The following is a 13025-nucleotide window of genomic DNA, read 5'->3' as shown; positions in this document are numbered from 1 at the left end:
GAGAGGGTTCACCCGGGTTTGGTTTTCCAAAGCAGGCAGCTTTGGGGGTTTGGTGTTTGTGTCTGTGCGTGTGTGTGCGTGTGTGTGTGTGTGTGTGTGTGTGTGTTGTTTTCTTTCTCACAGGGAGGCCAGGCCTCCCCTGGATAGTAGATAACTCAGAGGCGAGGCCAAGGCCAAGCGGGGAGACCAGGCCTGGTGCACGGAGACCGGGCAGCCTCGGGCAGGAGTGAGGAGGAAGGAAGGGAAAGGGTTAGGGGGTGTCTGCGGGGGCGGGGAGCAGAGGCGGTGGGAGGAAGCCGCAAGTATAAATAGCTGCCCTGGATAGAGCTCGGCCAAAACAGGGGTTTGCAGCTGCGGAGGCTCGGTGGGCAGGCATCCCGGGCCCGGAGCCGGGCGGAGCGCCGGGGTGGGGGGGCTCTGACCCGACACCCCTCACCATCGCCGCATCTCCGGATGCTCTCCCGGCCAGCCATGCTGCTGGGCGGCCTCCTCCTCGCCGCGGCCACCGTGACTGTGGCCCAGCGGAGGGGGCAGGAGGCGGCCGGGCGCCGCCGGGCGCACCGCGTCCAGCACGGCCAGTGCAGCTACACCTTCGTGCTGCCCGAGCCTGAGCCCTGCCCACCCGAACCCGAGGCCTTCGGGGGCTCCAACAGCCTCCAGAGGGACTCGCCCGCTGCCGCTGCACTGAACCTAGGGGACTGGCCGGCCCAGCGAGTGCGACAGCTGGAGAAGGTGCTGGAGAACAACACGCAGTGGCTGCAGAAGGTAAGGGCGGGGCCTACCCAGGGGGCTGTGGGTGGCACGGAGGCCTGTCCCCACGGACGGGGGGGGGGGGGGGTAGCGTCCTCCCCAGAGGCCTTCCCCGGCACAAAGGCCAGGCCCAGGTAGCCCTTGTCTCTGAAGTGTACAGATTGGGGTAGTGAGGAACAGAGAGGGGCAGGGATGGCCCTGGTGCCGCACAGCAAGGCTAGGCAGGGTCAGAGCTGGAAACCTGGCTCCCTCACAGCCATTCATTCGCTCATCCAATAGAAATCCACGGAGCTCCGATCACAGGCCTGGCCCATCCTGGGTGCGAGGCATGTAACAGTAAACAGAACAATACGTCCCCTGCTGGACTGGTGGGGGAAAGAGGCCAGAAAGAGATGTGCAATAAAAATCTGCTATGTGAGACGGTGAAGGAAAATGAAGGCGGGAAGACGGCAAGCAGTGGTGGGGTGGCTATTTGAGGTCAGGTAATTCGAGAGGACTTCTCGGAGGAGGTGGCGTTTGAACCCAGAAAGCAAAGTAAGGTAACTGGAGCGGCCCATGCAGGTACCTGCGGGGAGGGCGTTTGCTACAAAGGGAGCAGCAAAGGCTGTGAGGTGGGAATGCTGTCAGGGTGCCTGGGGAACCGGGGGGGACCAGTACTGCTGGAGCAGAGAAGGACGGGAGAAAGGGGTGCACCAGGAGATCTGAGAGGGGAGGGGAGGCAGGTCGTGTCGGGCCTTGGGAGCCACGGGGGGGACTCTGGCCCTCTCTTGCTCTGAGCATCAGAGCCAAGTGCATGGCTTTGAGCAGGGGAGACACCCCTGATTGGCTTTGAACAAAATACACTGTAGGGGGCTGGGGGCAGGGTGCATGCGGAGGAGAAGGCTGCTTAGCCACCGGGCAAGAGGTAAGAGGGGCCTGGAGCCGGACCGGGCCGGGAAGATGAGGATTTATTCTGACGGAGGAACATCGGTCCTGCTGATGAATTGGGTACTGGGTGGCAGAGCGTGAGGAGCTGAGGACACCCCTCGCTGTTTTGGCCCAAGGTCAGGGCCACTCTAGGGCCTTCTGCCTTCGTGCTTTAGGTCAACACTCAGCACCCGCCGTGTGCCAAGCCTTCAACAAGGCACCGAGTACAGAGACGAATGAGGCAGGTTTGGCCCTGCACAGGCATGGGGGCGGGAAAGGCGTCCCGTGGGTTCCAAGATCAGGTTGGCAGGAGCCTCTAAGAGGCGGCAAGGAAGGGAGAGAATAAGCCCCGGGCCGCAGGTGCAAAAGAAGGTCTGAGCAGTGGCACGGGGTGGAGGGAGGTAGACTGCTTCCTAGAGCCTTCAAACAGATTCAACAGTACACGGTGCCTCTCCAAGCATCAGTGCCTTCTTACTCCTTGGTGTCTAAATTGCTCAAAGCATGTGCCCAAGCAGCAAACAATGTCCACTCCCCTGATAACGTGCATATTTACTTAATGTTTTTGCGCATGTACCCATATTAATATACGTCCAGGGCATAAAACAAAATGAAATGGAAACTTCCATTTTCAAAAAGATGATGTACGAAATCACGTTCGTTGAAGTTCTGATAGTTTCCCCTGCTTTCCGAAGGATTGCCTTGAGCACACCCTGGGTTCATCCATCCCCAAGGTGGAGAGACTACCCTACACGTATCCAACCAAACTGCTTTGTGCATACTCACATATACACTCGTGTGCACTCACACTTAACCTCCTGTCTTATTCTTGCCCTAACCATCTAGCTCCTCAGCCCCCAACTCACCATCTTCTCCTTGTCCCTTGCCCACTTGCCCTCCTTCTCGCCTGCCCTGTCGGCTTGCCACATCTCACCCCTAGATCCCTCCTGAGGGACTTCTTGGCCTCACGCACTGGAGCCAACCCAGTGGGGGCTCTGTGCTGCTCTGAAATCTGTGTGTTTCTGGTTCCACGAGGGCCATTTCAAACCTCACCTCCTCCTCAAGCCTCCGTTTTTTTTTTTTTTTTAATTTTTTTTTTTTCAACGTTTATTTATTTTTGGGACAGAGAGAGACAGAGCATGAGCGGGGGAGGGGCAGAGGGAGAGGGAGACACAGAATTGGAAACAGGCTCCAGGCTCTGAGCCATCAGCCCAGAGCCCGACGCGGGGCTCGAACTCACGGACCGCGAGATCGTGACCTGGCTGAAGTCGGACGCTTAACCGACTGCGCCACCCAGGCGCCCCCTCAAGCCTCCGTTTTTATTGTCCCCCACCCTCCCACCAGACCAATGACCCCCTGCTTCAATGAGAAATGAGGACAAAGGGAGAGCCACTCTTCAGCTGCCTGCCCCACACCTGCAGGTTCACCCGTATGTCCACCAGTCCCCAGAGCCTTTCTCCAGCTCAGAGGGTAGGGGTTCCTCTATGGGCCAAGGTCACTCTTCCTTTCTAGGATGTAGATCCCATCCCCCTGCAGCCCCTGAACCTCCCCAAGCCAGCTGTCCCCTTCTGTACTCCCCCTCTGCTGATTCTTCCCCCTTCAGTGTTTAGTCCCATATAAGTATCTTCCATGGTTAAAAAAGAGAGAGAGAGAGAGAGAGAGAGAGAGAGAGAGAGAGAAAGAAGAGTAGAGCAAACAAGCCTCTTATCCAACCTACACTATCTGACTTCTGGCCTGGGTCTCAGAAGTCCACACACTCTGCCTCCACTTCCTCACATCCCACTTACTCCTTCCCCCAAAAGTCACCTCCCACATCCAATGGCCATGGCTCGGTCTTCATCATACTTGATCTCCTGACAAATTCAATGTTGCTGACCAGCACCATCCTTCCAGAAACTGTCTCCATCAGCAAGCCCTCATCCACCAAGCATGCCTGCTCTGACCTACCTCCCTACCCCTTCCCCTACCTTGCCCCACTCTGGGCCACCTCCATCTCCTACCTGGGCGGTCATCATGGCAGCCACCCTGGGCTCCCTGTTTCCACCCTGGCCCCCACAGTTCATTCATTCAGCAGACAGAGGGGTCCTAAGTTAGATCCTGTCCCTCCTCTGCTTAAAACCATCCTGGGACTCCCATCTCTTTGGAATAAAAAGAAAATCCTTAGTCCCTGGAACACTCCTCTCCCAGATGCCCACATGGCTCACCCAACCTCCCTCAGGTCTCTCCTTAAATGTCACCTCTTTAGAGAGGCCCTCCCTGTCCACCCCATTTAAAATAACCCTCTGTCACTCTATCCCCTCAACCTGGCTTTGGTGTTCTCTCTTAGCACTTATCACTACCCATTCTTAGAGCATTCCTGTTGGTCTGTGCCCTCCAGGAGGGCAAGGATCACATCTGCTTTGTTCACTACTGAGTTCCCAGAGCCCAGAACAGTGCCTGGCAGAGGGTAGGTGTTCCAAACGGCTGCGGAATGAATGAACATATGGGTGCGTGACCGACCCTGAGTCCCTCCAGTCGCTCGGGCCCTCCCCCACCCTGAAACGCCAGTGTCTCCCAGGACTCTGTCCCTGCTCCTCCTTTCCACTCACACTTCATGGCACTGCCCCCAGGGCTCCTGCAGCACCCTTTCCCACCTGCCCCATGATGATGCCAAACCGGCATCTGATGGGTTCCTGAGCCCCAAATCCGTGACCCTGACCCTGCAGATGTCTCCCCTCCGAGAGCCCATGGTGCCTCAACCCTGAAGCTGCCTGACACTCAGCTCTTCCCTCCCTGCCCACCTGTCTCTGTTTAAGGCCTCCTGTGGCCCCGGGGATGCCCTCCGGCCCCTAGGCAGAAGGACCCATCCATCCTGTGGCCTCCGCTTCTCTCCTCGTGGTATATCCTCCTGTCTCCCCAGCTGCCTCCCTACCTCGTGTGACCTCATCCCCTCCCTCCGGCTTCTCTACCCCAAGCCTCACCCTCCCATCCACCTTTGACTCCCCCGGGTGCCTGGCGCTCAGGCACCACTGGCTGAGCCAAAGGAAGCATTTAAACCGGTGACTTTCAGATCAGAAGGGCACCCAGCCCACCTCTTCCACCTGTGGCACAACGCCCTCTCCAGACGTCCATGGGGCGCCGTGGGGCAAAGAGCGCTGTTGCAGGAGGCAGGCTGACCTGAGTTCACATCCCGGTCTGGCATTTACTTGGCTGTGGATGAGCAAGCCTCAGTTTCCGTATCTGCAAAATGGGAACGTGTCGGGGGATGGCTGGGACGACCACGGCGACCGCTCCCACGCCGCTCTCAGCCTGCTGCCCGGCTAGAGCACGTGGTTCGTGAGGACACGGGGTGGCCTACCTGCGCCGGGATGCAGTGGACCGATGGGCTTTTATTTAACTCAGCCGTATCTCCAGTGTGAGCCCCGCACTGCTGGGTGAGGGCAGCGCACTTGCGGACGAGTCAGTCCAATGGTCCCCGTCCGATAGCCTTGGGGCTGGGAACGTCACTTGTCCATGCTGGTGGGCCCCAGGGGGCCCCCAGTCCTGCCTGGTCTCTGCTGGGGTCCAAGCAGGTATCTGCTCTGCCCTCCCCTGGGTAAGGGCTCCTGGGGTTGAATGCCCCCTTCATGCCCCTTGGGCTGGGCGTATCTCAGAGTCTTTGAAACTCAAAGGCCTCTTCTTGGCTTCTGCGGTAACATCCCAGGAGTGGGGAAAAAAAAAAAAAAAACGAGTCTCAAAATATTCTGATCTAGAAGCATCACTAATTACCACTACTGCCATTAGGGATTCCTGGGGATGAGCAGAGATGTCCGGCTTCCCCAGACTGAGCTCTAGGCCAGATTCCCATCATCGGGGTGGCCGCAGAGGAGACCCTCTTTGCTGCAAGCGGCCAGCGGCCAGCCCCTGCTCAGCCCATGCCCCTGACTCCTGCCCCTGTCCCCCCAGTGCACAGGTGAGGACACAGGCCAGGGAGGGGAAGGGACCTGCCAGAGTCACCCAGCCGTGACAGCCAGCCCAGGCCCTCCAAGCTCCAGGTCCTTTCTCCTGACTCTGGAGGGTGTCAAGGAAGTGAGGGAGGTAAGGATTCCCGAATCCCAGACACCCAGTTGTCTTCTCCCAGCGTGGAGCTGGCCCGTGTCCTCCTAAGCTCAGAGCGCAGGGGGTGGCGGGGGGGGGGGGTGGCGGGTGTTTGCGGGAAGGTCTGTTCCCTCTCCCCCTTCCTCGCTTCTCCAACCCCCTTACCCCACCCCTCTCCCTCTTTCTACTCTTCTCCCCTTCCTCCACCTCTCTCCCCTCCCCTCCTCCCCCCTCCCCCTGGAAAGCCTCTGCACTAATGACTCACGTCTGGAGTCTGCTATCTGTGGGCCGCTCCTGGCTCTGCCCCACCCCCTCATCTGGGTGGAAAGCTGCAGCCAGGACTGTTGAGGGGGCGGGCGGACAGGCAGACAGAGCCAGTGGGGGGGGGGCAGGCTCCCCAGCAGGCCGTGCGGCACAGTGGTGAGTCGTGTGGCCTGTGTGACCCGGTGTGTGTGATGCACTCAGGGCCTCGTCTGTGTGATGAGAGAGTTTGACGTGGGCTGCAGAGCGGCAGAACCGGGCAAGCATCTGCCCCCAGCAGGTGCCCAGCGAAGGGTCACTCTGGGCTGCTGTCACCCCGTGAGCGGTGGCCCCAGTCCCCGCCAGGAGGTGCCCTACTCTGCCGTCTCCCACCCAGGACCCATTCTACAGATGAGGCGAGTAGGAAACCCCAGGGCCACAGGCAAGCACGCAGGCTCCTCGACCCACCCCCGGCACCTGAGGGCAGCCCAGCTTCAAACCCCAGAAACGTGGGGCCCTCCACTCTCCCTCCTGTACCAGTGACAGTCGGCCGTCTCTGCCCATCTCCCCACGTGTCTCTGCCTCCCCCTTTCTATCTCTGTGTCTCTCTGCCGCTGTGACTCTCTCTCCTGTCTGGCGGCATGTCCCTGAGGTCTCTCCCTGTCTGTCCCCAACCCCCCCCCGCCCCGCCCCGCCCCGGCCCCGGGCCAGCTAGCCCTCCCATATCTACCTCCCTGGTTGTCCACACACTCTGTCCACCCCAGACGACTCAGGACACACAAGCCAGATGCCCAGGGCCCACCCCCCAGCCGGGGTGCTCAGCCGGGGCCCCTCTCTCTTCCCTTTCTGCACCCAAAGCCAAGCCAGCAGGGGTGAGGGGCCGGATAGGATCCTCTCAACCTGGCCCTGCCCCCAGCCTCTGCTGCTCGCTCCAGGCCCCTGACGCCAGACCTCAGAACAACTCAAGCCCTCAGCCCAGCGGTTGGATGCGGGTCAACAGCACATCCAGCGGAGCGCAGCGTGGGGTCCTGGCCCAGCCCGGGACCCTCCCAAACTGGCCCGGGACTCCCAGCTGCCCCAGCCCCCCCCCAGGCTGCCCGTAAATTCTTGGCATTTTCAGCCTTCGGCTATCCAAACAAGAAATGAATCTCAGTTGCCGAACAGAACGTCTTGGGGTTTGATTTCCTAACCTCACCGCTGGCTGCTTTCTAAGCAGTTTGGGGCTGAGGGGGTTGGGTGGGGAGAAGAGCATATGCTTCTTAGAGAAAGGGGGTTATTTTCCCAAGAAAGGAGCCTAGAAATGGCCGGCACAGATGCCCTTGACCTAGGGATGACCCAGGGAGCCCCAGGGCCAGCAGCCCCGCAAGCCGCATCCCCCAGAGGGACAGGTTTATTTTTTCAAGCACCTCGGCCAGGCCAGCCCATGGGGGCAGGGCCCTGAGTTTCTGGTTCTTTCTTCCTAGGCCCCACAGCTCAGCTGGGCTGGGATGTACCCAGACCCTCTCCTCCTTGTCTCCTAGGGCAGGAAATGTGAGAAAACAGACCCCAGGCCTGCCCCCTAAGTCTGCACTTCCACCCAGACTCTGGCCTCGGAGCGTTTGCTTAACCTCAGAGTCAGCTCTGAAATTTCTGGAATGGACCCAGAGTCGGGGGTGGGGGGGGGGGGTCACGTCCCAGCGGTGCCACTGACCAGCTAGGGAAGCCACCTGCGTCAACTGGTTCCTCTGTAAAGCGGAACTCAAAACACTCGCTGCCTCCTAGAGAGTGTGTAGGATAAAAGCAAGATAGGTCTCATGGCCAGAAAGGGGGAGGTGAGGTTTACTCTCAAGCTGGCTGCTGCCAGAACCCACGCTCTCAGCCCGGAGGCCAGTCTCCTGGCGAATAAGCAAGACGTGTCCCTTGTGGCCTGGTCCCTGGAGACCCAGCCGGGACCTGCAGAACAGACAGAGCGCTGGCCAGTGAAAGGGAAACTCACGGAGGCTAGATTTTTCCCTTCCCCCACGGGGCCTTTAGCCAATGAACCTTCTTGAAGGCTCTTCCGCCAGCATGGACAGCTCTTGAAAAGTTGAGGGAACCCAGAGCCACCACTTGAGTGTCCTCATCATTATGTCCCCCCCCCCGCCCCCCCGCCCTTGGCCAGGGCCTGGGGTGAATCCCACAGAGGCACAGCACGGGCCGTGGAGCCCACCCGACTCAACTCGACTCCCAGCGTCTCCGCTGCTCGTGGGCTGTGTGGCCTCAACCGCTGGGCCGCTCTGTGCCTCGGTTTTCTTATCTGAGAGGCGAGGAAAGTGATAGAAGCCGCTTTGCAGGCTAGGGTGATTCGACGAGTTAGTGCGCGCAGGGCGGGGCACAGCGTCCGGCTGAGTGTCAGGGAGGGATGGCATACTTGGGACGCGTGGCCCAGCAAGGGAATCCGCCGTGGTGGCAGGCCGGGAATTCGACAGCGGCTTCTCCACACCTTGCCTCGTGTGAGCTCAGCAAAGTCCCTTTGCCTCCTGCCCCGGCCTCAGTGTCCTCATCTGCAAAATAGGGACCATGGAAACAACGACCTCCGATGAGGACAAAATAGGGCAAAACGTATGCAGTGATGTGGTGGGCGAGGGGGTGCCCACAGACCCTGCAGGAGGCTCCCCTCCCCTCCCCTCTCCTCCCCTACAGAGGAGCAGAACTTCTGAAGCTTAAGCCGGCAGAGCCTCGTGACCCTTCATTCCCGTCTCCAGTCCATCACTCTTGGGTCTTTCCCAACGTTTGGTGCAAACGCTGGGAATTGGGGAAGCGCGTGAAGACACGGAGGGGGGAAAAAAATCACTGGTCTTCCCAGTTCCCTATTCATCTCCCAGTTAACTTCCTTGCAATTCGTTCTATGCATTTTATTTTATTTTTTTTTTTAATTTTGTCTTCCTTTCTTTAGTTTATTTACCTGTTTTCAGAGAGAGAGTGAGAAAGTACAGGCACAAGCGGGAGCGGGAGCAGGGGGAGGGGCAGACAGAGAGAGGGAGGCAGAGAGAGAATCCCAAGCAGGCTCCGCACTGTCAGTGCGGCGTCCGATGCGGGGCTCGAACCCACGAACCTCGAGATCGTGACCTGAGCGGAATCCAAGAGTCGGACGCGTAACTGACCGAGCCACCCAGGCGCCCCCGTTCTGTGCGTTTTAAAATTTTACTGAAATAAGGGGCGCCTGGGTGGCGCAGTCGGTTAAGCGTCCGACTTCAGCCAGGTCACGATCTCGCGGTCCGTGAGTTCGAGCCCCGCGTCAGGCTCTGGGCTGATGGCTCGGAGCCTGGAGCCTGTTTCCGATTCTGTGTCTCCCTCTCTCTCTGCCCCTCCCCCGTTCATGCTCTGTCTCTCTCTGTCCCAAAAATAAATAAAAAACGTTGAAAAAAAAATTTTTTTTAAAAAAATAAAATTTTACTGAAATGGTTTGGAAGTATGAAAAGATAGAAACAAATCTAATAAAATTCCTTGTTCCCACAACCCAGCCGAAGAGACCGTTTAGCTCCTGCCCCTCTCCTGTTTCCTTCCCCCAGGGGAGACAGCTACCGTGAGTTCAGTGTTGGTAACCTTTTACCCCGTGTCTATCCCTCCCCAACCAATGCATAATATTGGTTTCCTATATAAACAGCGTCATGCCATTTTCATTTTTCTGCGGTTTGCTTCTGTTCACCCAATCTTATAGCTGTGAGGTTTGTAGCTCTGCAAAGGCCGGAAAGGCCGGAGCCTCAGCTTTTCCCTCTGTAAACTGGGGACAGAGGTACGCTCATGCCTGGGTTGGCCGTGAGGCCCAAATGACAGGCACCCGCCAAGGTCTGCGCGTGTATCTGGTGCTGCTTCAACTCACGGGGAAGTAGGAGGTGCCGTTTCGGTTTCTTCTCTCTTCTGGGGTGAACGTGCTGCTGGGGCTTTCTGTGTGCTGGGCACTGCTGTGCATGTCCTACAAACATCGGTCCCTGAGATTTCACAACATCCTAAAAGGTGAGGACTGTTGCGATCCCCTTTTGTTATGGGGAAACTGAGGCCCAGAGAGTTCACGGGGCTAGGAAGCGAGGGAGGTGGCTTCGAACCCAGGCAGGGGCTGGGTCCAGACCTCATACTTAACCACCACACGGACTGCCTCTCTGTGCCCCTTCCCGATTGTACAGACGGGTACCCTGACCCTGGGCGCGGGGAGTGACTCAACTACGTTCACCCCAGAGCCCGTGGCAGGGGTCGGGTCAGAACTCGGGCTTCCTGAATCCCAGCTGAAGGCATCTGTGTCTCCTCCCCTGTAGCAACAGGATGCATCGTGTGTCACGAACCTCGTGGAAAATTAATGCATCTTTACGGTTATTAAGTTCTGGGGTTGCATGCAGGCAGCTACGAGCAGGCACTGCACACACACACACACACACACACAGGTGAGAACATTCATGTCTCCATTTACCCCATCACCCCTCCCACCGACGTCTATTGAGAACTTGCGGTGTTAGGCACTGTGCGGGGCTGAGAATTCAGCAGTGAGCGAGAGAGACTCAATCCCTCCCCTCCAGGAGCAGCGGGAGAGACACCAACCTGGTGATTTCTCATGTGTCATGATCAACCATGATACGCACTGTGAGGAAGTCCCCACCTGTTCTAGGGATAGATAACGGGGGGGGGGGAGGGCACGGAGGCTTGACGGTGATGGAGGAAAGGCACCAGGAGGAAGGACGGAGCTGAGCTCTGAAAGGTAGACTGGTCCTTCTCAGGCAAAGAAGGGAAAGGAAAAGCATTCCAGGCATAGGGAACGCTAAGTGGGAAGGCCCCGAGGGAGAACGAACGAGGTGATTTGGAGGAAGTGAGAAGCGTTCCTTGTGGCCGAAGCCTGGAGAGCCAGGAGAGTGTGGCCAGGCTGAGACTGGAGTGCTCATCAGGGGCCATACCAGACCTCTCTGGGCCTGACCCTGCTCTCAGGGATCTTAGGTGCTGGGAACCATCGTAGCCACGGGGGAGAATAAGGGCTCATCACATAGGCCCCGTTGCAGACACACCTTCCAAGATCAAGGCTGAGACGCAGACGACTACAAAGGGATAGCGGGGCCTTGGGAGGCCGAAGGCCCTGGTAGCCGGTTCACATCCGAGAAGCACCCCAAGTTCGGACAGAAAATGCAGGCCTAGCTCCCCCCACTCTATTCCCCATACCCCTCGTCTTCCTGTGGCTTCTTTGCCTTGGACAGACACCCGCCACCCGAGAGCAACACACACACACACACACACACACACACGCTCAGAGGTGTGGCTCTGAGGGTAAGACAGCCACAAACGTTCCACAGATAACGGTGCACCTACTATGTGCCGGGCACTGCGCTAGGCCCCGGGGCCAGTGAACAAGACGGAAGAATCCCAGCCCCCGGGGAAGCACAGATTCCAGCATTCGCTTCCTTTATGCCCCTGGCCCCTGTGCCAAGAGGAACCAATGCGCCCCGTTTTCCATCGAGGCCCCCGAGGCCCAGAGAAGCCCCGTCACTGGCACAGAAAGGGAGTGGCAAAGCTGTGACCGAACCAGTGCCTGACTCGGGGCTGCCGCTGAGGTTGGGAGAAGCCCGGCCTGTGCCGGGAATCGTGGGCCGAGCTGAGAGCTGAACGGCACACCCCTCCACAACAGCCCGCTGGTCCCTGACACGCTCCACCCCTGGCTCCCTGCCCACTCGCTCGGCTCTCTCTGAGCCCTGACCCAGAAGGAGAGCAACAGCGGGGCAAAGAGCCAGGAAGGCTGGACCTGGCAGCTTAGAGCCGCGGGGTCAGGGCCTGGGTGGGCCCGGAGGGGGTGGGAAGGGGGCTGGGACCAGGCAGAGGAGGAAGGGCCAACCCTTGGCCGTGGGGCTCGAGGCCACAGAGTCAGCCCCGTTGGAGAGGTGGGGAAACTGAGGCATGGGGATGGTGTGGCAGGGATGCGGTGTGTCTGGGGGAGGGGGGCGGGACCTGGAAGCAAGAGGGTCTGGCCTCTGTAACCCCCACAAGAGTCTTATCTGCTGTGGCATAACAAGTGACCCCAGAACATTTAGCAGCTTCTAATAGCCACAAACAATTCTGTCTCGGTTTCTGAGAGTCCAGAATTCAGGAGCAGCTTAGCAAGGTAGCTCCGACTCGGGTTTTCTCATGTGGTTGTTCTCGGATATCAGCCGGGGCTGTGGTCGTCTGTAGGCTCCACCCGGGGCTGAAGGATCAGCCTCTCGGCGACCCGCTCCCGGGGCTGGTAGGCAGGTGCTGGCTGGCGGCGGGGGTGACGGGCTCCGTTTCTCTCCCGATGGGCCCCTCTGCAGGGCTGCTCGAGGGTCCTCAGGACGTGGTGGCCCGTTCCTGTCAAACAAGAGGGCCAAGAGGGGACAAAGCAGGAGCCGAAACGTCATGATGTGGCCATGAAAGTCACACTCCAACATTTCTACGATGTGCCACAGTCACGGTGGCCGATCTCAGCCCAGCGAGGGACAGACTATGGGGACAGACTACGCGTGGCATGCATACCAGGAGATGGGATCCTTGGGGCCATCTTGGAGTCTGGCTGCCTCAAGGCGCCCACTGAATGGTGAAGGGTGTGGTCTTGGGAGCCCGAAGGCCCGAGTTCCAAGCCGGTCGTGCTCACCAGCTGTGTGACGTGGGCAACAGGCTCAGCTTCTCTGTGCTTCTTTCCCTCATCTGTAAAATGGGGATGATGAGCGAGCCAAGGACTAAATGGGCTACATTCGTAAGGCCCTCAAGGCCATGCCCCTTCGGAGGCGCTGAGCTCGAGCAGGAGCGAAGCCTGCTCTCTCCCCGGGGCCGGGCTACATCTGAGCAAGTCTGTTGAGTGGATGAAGGAGTGCTGAGACCCTGTCGTGGTCATTTCTAGCACGTTTCTCCTGAAGACACCCCAGTTTCAACAAATCTTTCCTGAGTACCTCTCCCGCGCCTGGGGCCGCTGGCTCGAGGCCTGGAGGACGTGGCTGAGAACTTGGTGGCCCAGAGCTACCTTGCTAAGCTGCTCCTGAATGGCGGCCCTGCATTCCTGCATTTCTCCTGGGGAGAAAACAGAGGCTTCAGATGGGTGAAGGGCTGTGGGAAAAACAAAACAAAACCCC

General features: G+C 58.8%; 1 protein-coding gene across 1 annotated transcript in view; it reads left to right on the top strand.

Annotated features, from left to right (window-relative positions):
- The first annotated feature begins 271 nt into the window (after nt 1–271).
- The window catches only part of ANGPT4 (angiopoietin 4), a 43847-nt gene continuing 31093 nt past the window's right edge, over nt 272–13025 (top strand). The window contains exon 1 of the mRNA XM_030309888.1: nt 272–765. Coding sequence (XP_030165748.1) covers nt 454–765 — 312 coding nt within the window. The 5' untranslated portion in view covers nt 272–453. The remainder of the gene's footprint in view (nt 766–13025) is intronic.

This window comes from Lynx canadensis, chromosome A3 (genome assembly GCF_007474595.2).
Source record: "Lynx canadensis isolate LIC74 chromosome A3, mLynCan4.pri.v2, whole genome shotgun sequence".
NCBI classification, from domain to species: domain Eukaryota; kingdom Metazoa; phylum Chordata; class Mammalia; order Carnivora; family Felidae; genus Lynx; species Lynx canadensis.
Note: the sequence above shows the minus strand (reverse complement) of the source record. Positions and strands in the feature narration are given on the sequence as shown.